The 18,244-nt window shown below is 36.5% G+C and overlaps 1 protein-coding gene across 1 annotated transcript in view; it reads left to right on the top strand.

The window, feature by feature from the left end:
- The window catches only part of Skint6 (selection and upkeep of intraepithelial T cells 6), a 482,358-nt gene that overhangs the window by 119,832 nt on the left and 344,282 nt on the right, over nucleotides 1–18,244 (top strand). Inside the window, exon 10 of the mRNA NM_001103199.1 lies at nucleotides 10,611–10,673. Coding sequence (NP_001096669.1) covers nucleotides 10,611–10,673 — 63 coding nt within the window. The remainder of the gene's footprint in view (nucleotides 1–10,610; nucleotides 10,674–18,244) is intronic.

Below are 18,244 nucleotides of genomic sequence, written 5' to 3'. Positions count from 1 at the left end.
CCTTTCTGCCATTCTCTGTAGGCCCTTCAAACCCAGCCACCTTAAAATCAACAATGCTTCAGCCTATATCGATTACTAAGCTCATTCAGGTGTTTGGGGGCAGTGAATTTTTTTTCCATTTTTTATTAGGTATTTAGCTCATTTACATTTCCAATGCTATACCAAAAGTCACCCATACCCACCCACCCCCACTCCCCTACCCACCCACTCCCCCTTTTTGGCCCTGGCGTTCCCCTGTACTGGGGCATATAAAGTTTGCATGTCCAATGGGACTCTCTTTCCAGTGATGGCCGACTACGCCATCTTTTGATACATATGCAGGTAGAGTCAAGAGCTCCGAGGTACTGGTTAGTTCATAATGTTGTTCCACCTATAGGGTTGCAGATCACTTTAGCTCCTTGGGTACTTTCTCTAGCTCCTCCATTGGGAGCCCTGTGATCCATCCATTAGCTGACTGTGAGCATCCACTTCTGTGTTTGCTAGGCCCCGGCATAGTCTCACAAGAGACAACTACATCTGGGTCCTTTCGATAAAATCTTGCTAGTGTATTCAATGGTGTCAGCGTTTGGATGCTGATTATGGGGTGGATCCCTGGATATGGCAGTCTCTACATGGTCCATCCTTTCATCTCAGCTCCAAACTTTGTCTCTGTAACTCCTTCCATGGGTGTTTTGTTCACAATTCTATGGAGGGGCATAGTGTCCACACTTCAGTCTTCATTCTTCTTGAGTTTCAAGTGTTTAGGAAATTGTATCTTATATCTTGGGTATCCTAGGTTTTAGGCTAATATCCACTTATCAGTGAGTACATATTGTGTGAGTTCCTTTGTGAATGTGTTACCTCGCTCAGGATGATGCCCTCCAGGTACATCCATTTGGCTAGGAATTTCATAAATTCATTCTTTTTAATAGCTGAGTAGTACTCCATTGTGTAGATGTACCACATTTTCTGTATCCATTCCTCTGTTGAGGGGCATCTTGGTTCTTTCCAGCTTCTGGCTAATATAAATAAGGCTGCTATGAACATAGTGGAGCATGTGTCCTTTTAACCAGTTGGGGCATCTTCTGGATATATGCCCAGGAGAGGTATTGCTGGATCCTTCTGTAGTACTATGTCCAATTTTCTGAGGAACCGCCAGACTGATTTCCAGAGTGGTTGTACAAGCCTGCAATCCCACCAACAATGGAGGAATGTTCCTCTTTCTCCACATCCACGCCAGCATCTGCTGTCACCTGAATTTTTGATCTTAGCCATTCTGACTGGTGTGAGGTGGAATCTCAGGGTTGTTTTGATTTGCATTTCCCTGATGATTAAGGATGTTGAACATTTTTTTCATGTGCTTCTCTGCCATTCGGTATTCCTCAGGTGAGAATTCTTTGTTCAGTTCTGAGCCCCATTTTTTAATGGGGTTATTTGATTTTCTGAACTCCACCTTCTTGAGTTCTTTATATATGTTGGATATTAGTCCCCTATCTGATTTAGGATAGGTAAAGATCCTTTCCCAATCTGTTGGTGGTCTTGTTGTCTTATTGACGGTGTCTTTTGCCTTGCAGAAACTTTGGAGTTTCATTAGGTCCCATTTGTCAATTCTCGATCTTACAGCACAAGCCATTGCTGTTCTGTTCAGGAATTTTTCACCTGTGCCCATATCTTCAAGGCTTTCCCCACTTTCTTCTCTATAAGTTTCAGTGTCTCTGGTTTTATGTGAAGTTCCTTGATCCACTTAGATTTGACCTTAGTACAAGGAGATAAGTATGGATCAATTCGCATTCTTCTACATGATAACAACCAGTTGTGCCAGCACCATTTGTTGAAAATGCTGTCTTTCTTCCACTGGATGGTTTTAGCTCCCTTGTCAAAGATCAAGTGACCATAGGTGTGTGGGTTCATTTCTAGGTCTTCAATTCTATTCCATTGGTCTACTTGTCTGTCTCTATACCAGTACCATTCAGTTTTTATCACAATTGCTCTGTAGTAAAGCTTTAGGTCAGGCATGGTGATTCCACCAAAGGTTCTTTTATCCTTGTGAAGAGTTTTTGCTATCCTAGGTTTTTTGTTATTCCAAATGAATTTGCAAATTGCTCCTTCTAATTCTTTGAAGAATTGAGTTGGAATTTTGATGGGGATTGCATTGAATCTGTAGATTGCTTTTGGCAAGATTACCATTTTTACAATGTTGATCCTGCCAATCCATGAGCATGGGAGATCTTTCCATCTTCTGAGATCTTCTTTAATTTCTTTCTTCAGAGACTTGAAGTTTTTATCATACAGATCTTTCACTTCCTTAGTTAGAGTCACGCCGAGATATTTTATATTATTTGTGACTATTGAAAAGGGTGTTGTTTCCCTAATTTCTTTCTCAGCCTGTTTATTCTTTGTATAAAGAAAGGCCATTGACTTGTTTGAGTTTATTTTATATCCATCTACTTCACTGAAGCTGTTTATCAGGTTTAGGAGTTCTCTGGTGGAATTTTTAGGGTCACTTAGATATACTATCATATCATCTGCAAAAAGTGATATTTTGACTTCCTCTTTTCCATTATGTATCCCCTTGATCTCCTTTTGTTGTCGAATTGCTCTGGCTAATACTTCAAGTACAATGTTGAAAAGGTAGGGAGAAAGTGGGCAGCCTTGTCAAGTCCCTGATTTTAGTGGGATTGCTTCCAGCTTCTCTCCATTTACTTTGATGTTGGCTACTGACTTGCTGTAGATTGCTTTTCATCATATTTAGGTATGGGCCTTGAATTAATGATCTTTCCAAAACTTTTGTCATGAATGGGTGTTGGATCTTGTCAAATGCTTTTTCTGCATCTAACGAGATGATCATGTGGTTCTTGTCTTTGAGTTTGTTTATATAATGGATTACATTGATGGATTTTCGTATATTAAACCATCCCTGCATCCCTGGAATAAAACCTACTTGGTCAGGATGGATGATTGCTTTAATGTGTTCTTGGATTCAGTTAGCGAGAATTATATTGAGGATTTTTGCATCGATATTCATAAGAGAAATTGGTCTGAAGGTCTCTATCTTTGTTGCATCTTTCTGTGGTTTAGATATCAGAGTAATAGTGGCTTCATAAAATGAGTTGGGTAGAGTACCTTCTACTTCTCTTTTGTGAAATAGTTTGTGCAGAACTGGAATTAGATCTTCTTTGTAGGTCTGATAGAACTCTGCACTAAACCTGTCTGGTCCTGGGCTTTTTTTTTCTGGGAGACTATTAATGACTGCTTCTATTTCTTTAGGGGATATGGGACTGTTTAGATGGTCAACTTGATCCTGATTCAACTTTGGTACCTGGTATCTGTCTAGAAATTTGTCCATTTCATCCAGGTTTTCCAGTTTTGTTGAGTATAGCCTTTTGTAGAAGGATCTGATGGTGTTTTGGATTTCTTCAGGACCTGTTGTTATGTCTCCCTTTTCATTTCTGATTTTGTTAATTTTGATTTTGTCCCTGTGCCCTTTAGTGAGTCTAGCTAAGGGTTTCTCTATTTTGTTGATTTTCTCAAAGAACCAACACCTCGTTTGGTTAATTCTTTGAATAGTTCTTCCTGTTTCCACTTGGTTGATTTCACTCCCGAGTTTGATTATTTCCTGCCGTCTACTCCTCTTGGGTGAATTTGCTTCCCTTTTTCTAGAGCTTTTAGTTGTGTTGTCAAGCTGCTAGTATGTGCTCTCTCCTCTTTCTTCTTGGAGGCACTCAGAGCTATGAGTTTCCCTCTTAGAAATGCTTTCATTGTGTCCTATAGGTTTGGGTATGTTGTGGCTTCATTTTCATTAAACTCTAAAAAGTCTTTAATTTCTTTCTTTATTCCTTCCTTGACCAAGATATCATTGAGAAGAGTGTTGTTCAGTTTCCACGTGAATGTTGGCTTTCCATTATTTATGTTGTTATTGAAGATCAGTCTTAGGCCATGGTGGTCTGATAGGATACATGGAACAATTTCAATATTTTTGATCTGTTGAGGCCTGTTTTGTGACCAATTATATAGTCAGTTTTGGAGAAGGTCCTGTGAGGTGCTGAGAAGAAGGTATATCCTTTTGTTTTAGGATAAAATGTTCTGTAGATATCTGTCAGGTCCATTTGTTTCATAACTTCTGTTAGTTTCACTGTGTTCCTGTTTAGTTTCTGTTTCCACGATCTGTCCATTGATGAAAGTGGTGTGTTGAAGTCTCCCACTATTACTGTGTGAGGTTCAATGTGTGCTTTGAGCTTTACTAAAGTGTCTTTAATGAATGTGGCTGCCCTTGCATTTGGAACATAGATATTCAGAATGGAGAGTTCCTCTTGGAGGATTTTACCTTTGATGAGTATGACATGCCCCTCCTCGTCTTTTTTGATAACTTTGGGTTGGAAGTCGATTTTATTCGATATTAGAATGGCTACTCCAGCTTGTTTCTTCAGACCATTTGCTTGGAAAATTGTTTTCCAGCCTTTCACTCTGAGGTAGTGTCTGTCTTTTTCCCTGAGAAGGGTTTCCTGTAAGCAGCAGAAGGTTGGTTCCTGTTTGTGTAGCGAGTCTGTTAGTCTATGTCTTTTTATTGGGGAATTGAGTCCATTGATATTAAGAGATATTAAGGAAAAGTAATTGTTGCTTTCTTTTATTTTTGTTGTTAAAGTTGGAATTCTGTTCTTGTGGCTGTCTTCTTTTTGGTTTGTTGAGGGATTACTTTCTTGCTTGTTCTAGGGCGTGATTTCCATCCTTTCATTGCTTCTTTTCTGTTATTGTCATTTGAAGGGCTGGATTCGTGGAAAGATATTGTGTGAATTTGGTTTTGTCGTGGAATACTTTGGTTTCCCCATCTATGGTAATTGAAAGTTTGGCTGGGTATAGTAGCCTGGGCTGGCATTTGTGTTCTCTTAGTGTCTGTATAACATCTGTCCAGTATCTTCTGGCTTTCATAGTCTCTGGTGAAAAGTCTGGTGTAATTCTGATAGGCCTTCTTTTATATGTTACTTGACCTTTCTCCCTTACTGCTTTTAATATTCTATCTTTCTTTAGTGCATTTGTTGTTCTGATTATTATGTGTCGGGAGGAATTTCTTTTCTGGTCCAGTCTATTTGGAGTTCTGTAGGCTTCTTGTATGATCATGAGCATCTCTTTCTTTATGTTTGGGAAGTTTTCTTCTATTATTTTGTTGAAGATATTAGCTGGCCCTTTAAGTTGAAAATCTTCATTCTCATCCACTCCTATTATCCGTGGGTTTGGTCTTCTCATTATGTCCTGGATTTCCTGGATGTTTTGAGTTAAGATCCTTTTGCATTTTGTATTTTCTTTGACTGTTGTGTCGATATTCCCTATGGAATCTTCTGCACCTGAGATTCTCTCTTCCATTTCTTGTATTCTGTTTCTGATGCTCGCATCTATGGTTCCAGATCTCTTTCCTAGGGTTTCTATCTCCAGCGTTGCCTCACTTTGGGTTTTCTTAATTGTGTCTACTTCCCTTTTTAGTTCTAGTATGGTTTTGTTCATTTCCATCACCTGTTTGGATGTGTTTTCCTGTTTTTCTTTAAGGACTTCTACCTGTTTGGTTGTGTTTTCCTGCTTTTCTTTAAGGGCCTGTAACTCTTTAGCAGTGCTCTTCTGTAATTGTTTAAGTGACTTATGAAAGTCCTTCTTGATGTCCTCTATCATCATCATGAGAAATGTTTTTAAATCTGGATGTAGATTTTCGGTTGTATTGGGGTGCCCAGGAGTAGGTAGGGTGGGAGTGCTGCATTCTGATGATGGTGAGTGGTCTTGATTGCTGTTAGTAGGATTCTTACATTTGCCTTTCGCCATCTGGTAATTTCTGAAGCTAGCTTTTATAGTTGTCTCTGTTAAGAGCTTGTTCTTCAGGTGACTCTGTTAGCCTCTGTAAGCAGACCTGGGAGGGTAGCACTCTTTTTAGTTTCAGTGGGCAAAGTATTCTCTGCAGGCAAGTTCTCTTCTTGCAGGGAAGGTACCCAGATATCTGGTGTTCGAACCGGACTCCTGGCAGAAGTTGTGTTCCACTCACCAGAGGTCTTAGGATCCCGTTGGGAATCCTGTGTGGGCCCTTGCAGGTGTCGGGCAACTCTGTGGCCAAGGTAGCCTGGGGCTCGAATGGAGTGGAAGGGGCTTGTGCCCCAGGTCAGGCCCGGGTAGTCTGCTTCCCTATTTACCGCAGTCTCAGGTTCTGCTAGATTGGATTGGGGCAGGCGCTGTGTTCCACTCACCAGAGGTCTTAGGATCCCCTGGGGAATCCTGTGTAGGCCCTTGTGGGTGTCAGGCGACTCCGCTGGCAAGGTAGTCTGGGACTCGAGGCAGTGAATTTTTATCTCAGGTTAGTTGAGTTCAAATTAATACATTGGGCTCCATTTTGTTGTGGTCTCTCTTCAAGCCTAAATGTCCTGGCAGTGAAAACACAACTCAGTTAATAGGAATACAAGCTGTGTGCCTCAAGATATACCACTACACTACCATCTTCCATATCTGTGAGTCCCTTTTAAAGTTGAGGTTTCTGTGAGCATCCACATTTAGAAGGTGATTATGAGATGGATCCCCATATATGACAGTCGCTAGATGGTCCATCCTTTCGTCTCAGCTCCAAACTTTGTCTCTTTAACTCCTTCCATGGGTGTTTTGTTCTCAATTCTAAGAAGCGGCAAAGTCTCCACACTTTGGTCTTCGTTCTTCTTGAGATTCATCTGTTTAGCAAATTGTATCTTAAAGCTTGGGTATTCTAAGTTTCTGAGCCAATATCCCTTTTCAATGAGAACATATTGTGTGAGTTCTTTTGTGATTGGGTTACCTTACACAGGATGATGCCCTCCAGGTCCATCCATTTGCCAGGGAATTTTATAAATTCATTCTATTTAATAGCTGAGTAGTACTCAATTGTGTAAATGTACCACATTTTCAGTGTCCATTCTTCTGTTGGAGGACTTCTGGGTTGGGGGCCCCCAGTGGAGGAGCTAGAGAAAGTAACCACGGAGCTAAAGGGATCTACAACCATATACGTGGAACAACAATATGAACTACCCATTACCGCCCCCGCCCCCAAGAGCTTGTGTCTCTAACTGCATATGTATCAGAAGATGACCTAGTTGGCCATCATTGGAAAGAGAGGTCCATTGTTCTTGCAAACTTTATCTGCCTCAGTATAGGGGAACACCAGGGCCAAAAAGTGGGAGTGGGTGGGTGGGGGAGTTGTGTGAGCGTGGGGGGGGGCTTTTGGGATAGCATTGGAAATGTAAATGAAATAAATACCTAATAAAAAATATTTGAGATTTCTCCAGGACATGGGTTTCTGCTACTCTATTCTTCTTCCCCTTCCTCTGTGTCCTCTCCCTCTTTCATTTTCTTATTCTTCTCTTTCCCTACTTTTCTCTCGATCTTTCCTTTGTGTGCCCAATGTAATGTTTCATCCTTCTCCAAATTATTATATATTATTATATATTCATTGTTAGACCATGAGGTGAACTCAGCATAAAATTAATATTTTAACTTAAATGAAGCAAAACAAGAAATATCATGATTTTCCCTTCTTGAATTGAAGATGTAACATAGATTCAATTACACTGTGATATATGTGTGAGGGTAATATAAAAACCAAGATTGTCTGGGAGGTAAAGGCAACTCAATAGACAGAGAAAATGATTGTTTTTGGTGAGGTCAAGAACGGCAAGTAAATGTGCTATGATTTCATGAAAACAGCTTACATAAATACATCCCTATATGTGGTGTTTTTAGGACACAAAGATATAAACCACAAATTCAAGAGAATTCTTGCCAAAGTTCTCTCTGACAAGAGCCCATCTATTAAATATAGATGTTATCAATGGATAGAGTATGCTCATCATATAAGCAGTTGGGAAATAATATAACTGAATGCCTTTATTCATATTTTGTCCCTATAGTCTCTTCTTTTACTGGTAGAGGTTTACTCAATGCTGTTTTAAAAGGAGTTGCCTTTATATGAATTTATATGAATGTTGATTCCCATTAAAGTTAATGATAGAGCTCTATATTGAATCATGTTTGTGCATAGACATGATGCAGAGGAGTATACAGATATACAGCCATCTAACATTTAATCTTCGAGGCTCAATTCATTAACCACTTACCCAAAATTGTATGAGAAATACTATATAAACTTTCTGGTTCACCAAAGGTGATTTTCTTGGAGACACTGCTCAATTGTGCGTCCCCCAGAAAGGTGAATAAAATTCCTTTGTCTACCAAGAATTAATTGGGGAACAACCATTAGCTAATTTTCACCATAAGCTGTGTGAGGATGATGAATCTGAAGATAAGCCATGTGTGCATCCTATAATCAGTAACTACACCTTTTCACATGTGATATGAAAAGAAGTGCTTCCTTCCTGTTACATAAGTTGCATGGAGTCGCTGACAAATTATGAATCATGTAACGAAGAATGATATGTCTCAGAGTTCTGTGTCCTTATAGAAGTATCTTGTGAGTGTGGCAATCCTTCATCTCATAGTATCAGACCATGAGCATCATTGGTGAATATTTACTGTTTCAGTAATATAGAGATGCACTTCAAATACATGGCTCAAAATCCATTGAAATAATTTCAAGTAAATCTTAATGCACAAATTAGAAGAAACTATGGTAAGCAATCATATGCCTTCACAGTTGAAGATAAAACATTTAAAAGAGGATTGTTGAAATTTCCACAAGGAATATTCCCGCTGGAGTGAAAGATGAATTAAAAACAAAAGGAAAGTCAAACAAAGAGGGATTCTTCTATGCACAATAATAATCAAGGCTTCAAATGAAAAAGGGGTGGGGGTGATGTTAGGTTAAAATTAAACAAAAATGTGAGGGCATAACTAGTCACCCGTTGCAAAGGAATACTCTTGTTGAATAAAACTTTATAAAATCTTTCAAAAATATTCATATTTGAAGAAAGAAGCACAGAAGGAAACACTGCTTAGATATTTGGGTCTAGAATGCATTTTAGGTACAATATTGGAAAGAGAATAACATATGATATTTAGGGAACAGATTATATCTTCAATGTTCAAGTACAGACGATTTTAAATTTAAAAAGAGTTACTCTGAACCAGACTCTGGGCTGAACCAGACATGGAATTTCTTGGGAAAATGTGGGTACCACAGAACTAAAGAGACAGTATTATGTCTATGCATTCCACACGGGCTAAGGCAATATAAATTTATCCAATGGATGGAATGACTCACAGGCACTGAGAACCATTAACTATTTCCAGGCATGTTTCCTTATAATTAGCAGAGCTTGGAAAAAATAGCAAAAGGATTGGTATCCCATAACTGTTGCGTAATAGCAGATCTGTTCAATGACCAAGTTACAATACAGTAATTAGTAGTTTACAGAGTTCCAAATATAAAGATAATTCGAATCTGTCTGAGCTCTTCATGAGATTTTCTGAGACCAGTGGTATGATGTGATCATTGAGAGGTGGAAAAATCTTTGACTGAATTGAATAACTTACACTGTTATTTAGGTTGATTTCTGAAAAGAGTCAATGCAATCAAGATGGAATACATAGAGGAAAAGGTAGAAAACATGGTCTGCAAGTTCACCCAAAAATGAACGTGACTTCTTGCAGGCTAGGGAAATTTTTACTAAAATATCAAATTCTGTGGAACAGCTGGGATAACTGATTCATGAAGCCAAACAATGAAATGGTGATATGCAGAGAGCAGGTGCCAATTATATGGCAATACTCTGAAATCCAAATTCAGATCATGCTTAATTAGAAAGAACAACATGAGTTTTAAAGTTTAAGTTCCTGGGGAAAAGAATGATGAGCAAGAAAATTTCTTCTTATTGACAAGGGTTCTATAATTTCTGTAGAAATTTTCACTTATTTTTAATTAATGTTGTTCACAGCCATGAACAAAATCATATGATATCCAGATGCAAGGGCAATTATGATAGGGATCTTGGTGTTTGAAAAAAATGTGTATACCTTGAGAATAAACAAGAATTTAACCATTAAATGCTGAGGCAAAACCTATGGTAGAATGGAGAGGAATACAACTGATTTTCATTCTAATATGTATCATTTTAGTATACTAGATCATCCTATACCTAGAGAACTCTGAGATTTTCATGTCTAGAGACCCAGTTTTAGGAAATATTTTCCTTTGTAAATATATTGTGTACAATCTTCTATAGATATGTGGTCACAAAATGTCCAGTGCTTTTATTGGTAGAAATTTGTTCATTAGCAGCATGATAGGGAACAAGTCTTCTCTAGGGAATGGTTAATCTGGCTATAAATCAGAATAAAAGTCTACAGTCCAGGAACTTTTATTTTATGAGACAAGCACTGCCATTGAGACAAAAAAAATCCTTAAAAGAGAGATAAACAAGATATTTCCCTGACATCAGAAAATGAATTGAGTACCTGGCTAGAGGACTTACAGTGCAAAATGCAAGCTATTTCTTTTGTTTGCTAGGAAAGAATTTACACTCAAAAATATATAAATAAAATAGAGAAGATCTAATATATACTATACCACGCAGTGCTGCTCTCTAGACATGACAATAGAGAATCCCATTACTCAATCCCAAAAAACCTCAATGATATAAAAATAGAAACTAATTCAATGTATGGTCTTTTTCCTACAGAGACAAAAGAATTGCTGTTGGAAAGAATTAAGTCAAGTATAGAAAATTCCACTGTGGATCTAGGTATGGTCAATGAAGATTTCAAAATAGAATTTAAACCCATGTCTGTGAAATTGTTTGTAAATGTAAATAAAATTTATTGGTATTATTGGGATTTCCTTAATGCCACTGTATCTGTAGATGTGATGACATATTTGTACATGTGAAAGAGCAAGAGTTTTTGGAAGTGGAAGAAAATATGTTAATATTCTGCTTTCCTTGATCAACAGACAAATAAAATTTAGATGTGAATGGCCTTGAAATAAGAGGCTTGATTGAAGTAGGAGCTTATGAAACTTTGATTTCTGAGAAATTTTGTAATACAGTCTTTGCAAATTAAAAGGTTTATAACAACATCATGGGTCGTATGGAGATATCAGGATTTACAAAAAAGAAAAAAAAAACAAGTGTTAAGTTTATTATCTGTGAGAATTTCAACTGGAAAATTAGAAATCTAATATCCATGACATGCCCATAAATGTACGGGGACTAGATCTTTCCCCAATTTTGGGTATACAGGTTAACAGTCAGTTGAGACAATAACACACCATGATGAAATGTAGGGGGTAAATGCTGGAAGCTACAGGGGAAGATATTGACATATATTCTCAATTACAAACAAAAGACACAACCAGAATAAAGATACCAACTTTAAAGGAGGATCAATGGCTTAAATGACAAGAGCACTCACAATAGAATGGTTACATCCCAAGTATGTATTAGTAAATCAATGTCTGTAGGCATAGGAAATATGGTAGGAGATTGACTCTGTGTCACAACAGAAACTAGAGACAAAGTATATAGAGGATTCTGCCACCTTTTCGGAAATCCATGCATATGTTATGGAAAAGTAAAAAGGGAAAACTTTGAATGTTAATAAATTTTAGAGCTGAAGTGTTAAATATTAACGAGCATTCCCATTACAGTCTTTTGTTTCCTTTACCTTCCTTCTTATGTAAGAAATGATTGCAATTGATTTAAAGGGCTGCATTTAACTGTGTATTTAGTGAGCAGGAATGAAATATGTTTGCTTTATTTTCCCTAATTATAACAATGATTAATCTATGAAAAGTATTAAAGGATGGCCTATTCTGTAAGGGAGCTTGAAAAGTCCTTCACCATGGCAAAACCTTGTTCTAAACCCACTGCAAATAAATTGTAGAAAAAGTAATCAAAGCATAAGTTTTCGTTACCTGGATGGTATGTTTATTGGCTGCTTCTAGCACAGATACTTCAAAGAAATCTTTAAGGAAAGACTGTTCAATCCATTATGCTGGCTGTGAATGAAGAACATACCTCAATTCAAAGTGGCCATGAATTGCAGACTATTTGATTTCCCTGAACACATACTAAACAAGTCTACATGAGAATATAGTATGCATGCATAGTAATGTGTTGCAGTAAATCTCAAGCACAAATATGCACCAGAAATGAAAGACAATTAAATTAATATGAATATATGCTGTGTTCCTAGATTGGGGAGATGGGTCAGTGACAACAATACTATCTTACACTAATATGAGAACCTTTAGATCCTGCAGTTTCTCCAGGCTACCTGGAGTTTCTTCTGCTCTACTTTTATTCTTCTTCCTCCTACTCTGTGTCCACTCCTTTCATTTTCTCCTTCTACTCTCTCCCAACATTCTACTAAATGTTCCTTATTATGCTCAGGCTTCAGCTTTCTTTCTTTCTTTCTTTCTTTCTTTCTTTCTTTCTTTCTTTCTTTCTTTCTTTCTTTCTCTTATCCTTTATTTATTTATTTATTTATTTATTTATACAAAATATGATGGGAAATTTTATAGAATATGTCATGTGTGCTAATTCTTTCCTTATTCACAACACCTCACAGGAGAACAGAATTAACATCAAATAAAATCAGCCCCAGAACAATCCACTACATTCCTCCGTTCTGTCCAATTAAAAGACTATTTTATCTCAGATTTAATAGTACATAACCATGACTATTTTGTAATTTATGAAGTAGAAGTGATTTATCACTTAGTCCATTATCTTTGTTAATTAAATAGAACTTCTGTCATGTATTCTTACCTTTAGAATTATAATTTTAATCTGACTATTTCTTGGCTTTGGAATCAAAGCCATCTGAAAACCATCCTCCCAAAACTGTTCCTCTCAAAGTAAAAATTATGAGTTGGCTAGGAGATTATGGAGGTTTTCAACACTACCAGAAATTCAGGAAGAAAATCATATTACCTAAAAATATATAGGAAGGCTAACACAGCTTCCAAAACTTAGCCAGTTATTAGAGAGTGCTGATCACATGCATAGTCCCTTACTTCAACATATGTCTTTAGACAACTTGCTGTGGTCATTTTACTCACTTAAAGAAACAGGACTATTAAGGAAAAGCCCATTCTTTCTTGGAATAATCAAGCTGCCTTAATCTGGATTTCTGTCCTTATCATGGACAATATTATATCTGTAGATGAAATGAGGCAATTCTTGCCTTGTGGCTGTTTCACCACATATGGAATAACTCAAAGATGGTGAGATACTTCTGCAAATCCAATACAGCAAAAATTGGCAGGAACATTCTAGTCTGAACACCAAGTGAATAAACAACATTAAATATCATATTCTGTGGACTTCTGACGTTTTAAAAAACAACTATCTAAATCAAGTAATCAGGACTGTTCTCTGTTACTTACTCTCAGGCATTTATTATTAAATTAACTTAAAAAACCCTAACTATAATCTTAGCTGCATGAAATTCCTATCTGATAGTTAACTCACAGACTTAAATATCTCATATCTGTTTATAATAAAAACAATAGAAGGACAGGGTCTAAGAACTGTACTTCAAATTTTTAGTATCAAAGAAAACCAATAATAATCACCCCCAGTCCTAAAGACTATGGAACTGGAACAATGGATCTTTATAAAATCTTCAAGCTGATATGGCTATTGAGATATTTCTGATGGGAGTGGTCAACATAGATAAATGGGGCAATTCCTTAGACTTAAGAAGGCCAAACCAATGATTTTCTCTAATTTCTGTGTCATGACTGGATCTGGTGTAAAACCAAACCATCAGGAGTTCAGGCAGGTCAGTTCAGCATGTCTGAGGATGAAATTCACCAAAGTTTACATACTGTAATATGTAAATCTTAAAACAAAAGTTTAACATCATCAAGATAAACTTTTTGATGTATTCTCTAGAATCTTGTTTTCTAGGTAGTCTCCTCCTATTAAATAAGATCTTTATAACTCTAGAAATTTTAAATATCTTTATCACCTTTTCCAAAAACACAAGGCAAAACCTATTCCCAAAATCAGCTTATCCTTCAAATCGTAAGCTGAAAAACCTGTAGCTTGCCTCTGTTTCAGAGGAATAAAAAAACAACCACAATACTCAAAATCACACAGAGTTTAGCCTATAGAGTCCTTTCTAATTTGTCATGCCAGGATACTAAACCTAAATTCCTGTGGAGTCCATGTTAGAGAATATGAGTTTCCTGCAAATTTTATGAAATTGATCCACACACCTATCATACCTGCTTATAAGTAGAAGCTTGTCAAAGCTGGATTGAAACGCAAAATTCCCATGTAGACCATGTGAGAAAAATGTGTATATCCTGCAATACTTATTAGAGCAAAATACCTTTATAGCATTTTTAAAGCAATTAGTTCAAACTTTCACTAATATCTTCCAATAGGAAACAGCTACATTTAATTGTTAAACTCTTTCTCTACCTAGAGCAGAAATTCTGTTATTTTTTCTCTTAGTCATGTCCTCTACCTTGTGACAGAGATATTTATTTAATTAATACCTATTACTATAACTATATATGTCTGTTATGTTCTCTACCTTGAGGCACAGACTTCGGTTAATTAGCACCTGTTCATAGCAGGCAATTATCTCTGCTTTCTCTACTTGGAGTCAGTGACTAATATTCCCTTTCAAATTCTGAACTACAGATGAAATTTTTCTTTATTAAGGTTAGATTTCTGTCTTTATATCAATGAGTTACCTGTTCCAGAGAAATTCCTACTTTTATTTCTTGATTCTTTATTCTTCAGTGAGGCGCTGAGGGTAAAAAGACACACTCTGTGTCCCTGATTGGGGTAAGGAAGACAGGGTAGAGAGTGAACAATAAGAGAAAGCTAACACAGAAAGGATCTGCCCATTATAGATGCCTCTCTGCCATTCCCTAGCCCTCTCAAACCTAGCCACCTACAAATCCACCCTGCTGCAGCCTATATTGCTACACATGCCCCATTCAGTTGTTTGGGGGCAATGATTTTTTTCTCAGGTTAGTTTAGTTCAAATCAATAAGTTGTTCTCTATTTTGTTGTGATAAAATGACCTGGCAATGAAAACACAACCTAATCATTACGAATAGATGCTGTGTTACTAGATTATGTAAATCAACCACTACACTATAATCTTCTACATCTATGAGAACGTTTAGAACTTACCTTCTCCAGGCAATTATCACTGCTCTCTCTACTTGTAGTCAGTGTCTAATATTCCCTTTCTAATTCTGAAATGCAGGTGAAATTCCCCAATATTAAATATCAAATGGTTATATTTCTGTCATTATACCAATGAGTTAGCTGGTCCAGTGAACTTGTACCTTTGTTTCCTGATTCTATTTTCTGTTCCTATTTTCTTCTTTTCCCTCTTCCCCTGTGTCCTCACCCTTTCCATTTTTTCTACTTTTCTTTCCCACCTTCCTGCTCCACCTTCTCTTTATCTGGCCAATGTAGTGTTTCATTCTTCTCCAAATTATAATACTATCAAATTTAAGCCATGAGGTGAATGCAACATAAAATTAATATATTAACATATATAATGCAGAACAAGAGATATGTTTTTTCTCTTTTTGGAGTGCAAATTTAAAAGAGATACAAGCAAATTGTGATATACGTGTGACGTTAATATATAAACTAAGATTGTCTGGGAGTTAAAGGCAACCCAATAGAGAGAAAAATATTTATTTTAGTGAGGTTCAAAAAATGTAATGTATTGTAATGTGTCTTCATGAAAATATCTTAAATAAATTCATCCCTATATGTGATGTACATAGGCCATAAAATTAAAAACCTCAAACTCATGTATATTCTTGCCAAAATTCTTCCTGACAAGAGCCTATAAATTTAATCTAGATGTCATCAATGGATGCAGTATTCTCATCATATAAGCAGTTGGTAATGAATGTTTCTGCATGCCTTTATCCATATTTTGTCCCTATACTCCATTGTTTTATTTTTACTGTTGGAGCTTTGGACAATGCTATTTTAAAAAGCTGGAGTTGCATTTATATGAATTACTGAAACAACTTTAACAATGTTCATTCCCATTCAAGTTAATGATAAAGCTCGATGTTGAATCATGTGTGCCCATACCCATTATGTAGAGGAATATATACATATAGATTTATCTATCTTTAATAATTGAGGCTAAATACATTAACCTCTTATATATATTTGTATGTGAAATAGCAAATAAACTTGCTGGTTCACCAAATTTTATGTCCTTAGAGTCACTGGTCATTTGTGGGTCTCCCAGTAATTTGAATAAGTTTTCTCTAACAAAACCTATTTGGAGAGCAACCACTAGTTACTCTTAATCATAAGCTTTGTGAGGATGATCAATCTGAAGATAAGCCATCTGTGAGGCTTAAAATCAAGAACTACACCTTTTCCCATCTGACATGGAAAAAAAACTGCCTCCTTTCTCTTACATGAGTTGCATGCATTTGGTGACTTGTTATGAATCATGTAGTGAAGGATGAGATATCTCAGAGTTTTGTGTCCCTATAGATGGATGTTGTGAGTGTGGCAATCCTTCTTCACATAGCATCAGGCCATAAACTCCATTATTGAATCTACACTGTTTCAGTAACATGGATATGCACTTTAAATGCATGGTTCACAATCATTGAAATAATTGAAAGGAAATCATAATGCAAAAATTAGAGAAATCTAAGGTAAGCCATCATAAACATTCACTGTTGAATATAAAACATTTAAAGGAGGCTTGTTGGCATTCCGGCAAGGAATTTTCCCACAGGGATGAAAGATGAATTAAGACCAAAACAAAAATCAAAGAAAGAGGAATCCTGCTATGTACAATAATAATAATAAAGGCACGGAAAGAAAAACGATGTGGGGAAGATGTTAGCTTATAATTTCACAAATATGGAAGGAGGAAACAAGTTACCTGTTGCAAAGGACCACTCTTTTGGTATAAAACTTTATAACCCATGTTCAAAATATATTCAAATGAGAAAGAATAAGAACACAGGGTAACAGTGCTCAGATGTTTGGATCTAGCATATATTTTAGGTTCAGTATTGGAAAGGCAAAAAAGTTATGTTTATTAGGGAGTAGATTGTATCGCCAATGATGAAGTTCGGGAGATTTTAAATTAAAAGCTAGTTAATCAGAACCACACCTGGCATAACAGGATACTGAAATTCTTTGGAATATGTAGGTACCACAGAACTGGAGAGACAGTAATATGACTATGCATTCAACATGGTCAAAGACAATATAATGACATTCTGTACTGAATCACAGACACTAGGACCCCTTAACTATTTCCGGGTAGGTTTTTCTTATAATATCAGAGATTGGAGAACAATAGGAAAAGGATGGGCATGATAACCTATTGTGTAATAGCAGAGCTGTTAAGTGCCCAGCTTACAATGCTGTTTATAAGTTGTTTCAAGAATCCCAAATATAGAGATAATTAGATTCTGTCTCTGAACTTCTTCAGACTTGCTGAGACTATTGGTATAGTATAATCTTTGAGAGGTAGGAAAGGCTTTGACAGATCTGGATGACTTATACTGTTATACAGGTTGAATTCTGAAAAGAGTTAATACAATCAAGGTGGCATACATATAGGAGAATGTTTAAAAAATGGTCTGCTAGGTTCACGCAAAAATGAAAGTGACAACTATCATGCTAGGGAAATTTTCATTGAAATATCAAATGCTATGTACCACCTGGCATTACTGATCCATGAAGTGAACCAAATGGCATGATGTTACAGGAATGGAGCCAATTTAAAGGGAATAAGCTGAAATCTAAATTCAGACTCAATTAGATCATGCTGAAATAGAAAATCCAATATGGATTTGCAGCTTTAAATTCTTGTGCAAAAACTAGATGAGAAAGGGAAATTCCTATCTAAGCAGCAAAGATTATATGATCTCTTTAGACATCTTCACTGATATTTAATTAATATTTGTCAAAACCATGAACAAATCATATAATATTAAGATGCAAGGCATGTTATGATAGGGATCTGGGTGTTTGAAAATGTGAATAACTTGGGAATTATTAAGTACTTAGACCATTAAATGCTGACAGAATACCTATGGGGGAATGGAGAGGGATACAACTGATATTGCTTCTAATATTTATCATGGTACTTCACCACATCATACTATACCTAGAGAACTCTGAATTGTACAGGTTTAGAGACCCAGATTTAGGAAATATTGTCCTTTTCAAATATATTGTGTACAATGTGCTATAGATATCTGTTTTCAAAATGTCCGGTACATGTATTGTGGGAAATTCATTCATTTCTAATATAATAACAATCAAGACATTTCTAG

The sequence above is a fragment of the Mus musculus genome, chromosome 4 (assembly GCF_000001635.26).
Source record: "Mus musculus strain C57BL/6J chromosome 4, GRCm38.p6 C57BL/6J".
Classification (NCBI taxonomy): Eukaryota; Metazoa; Chordata; class Mammalia; order Rodentia; family Muridae; genus Mus; species Mus musculus.
This window is presented reverse-complemented; position numbering and strand designations above follow the sequence as displayed.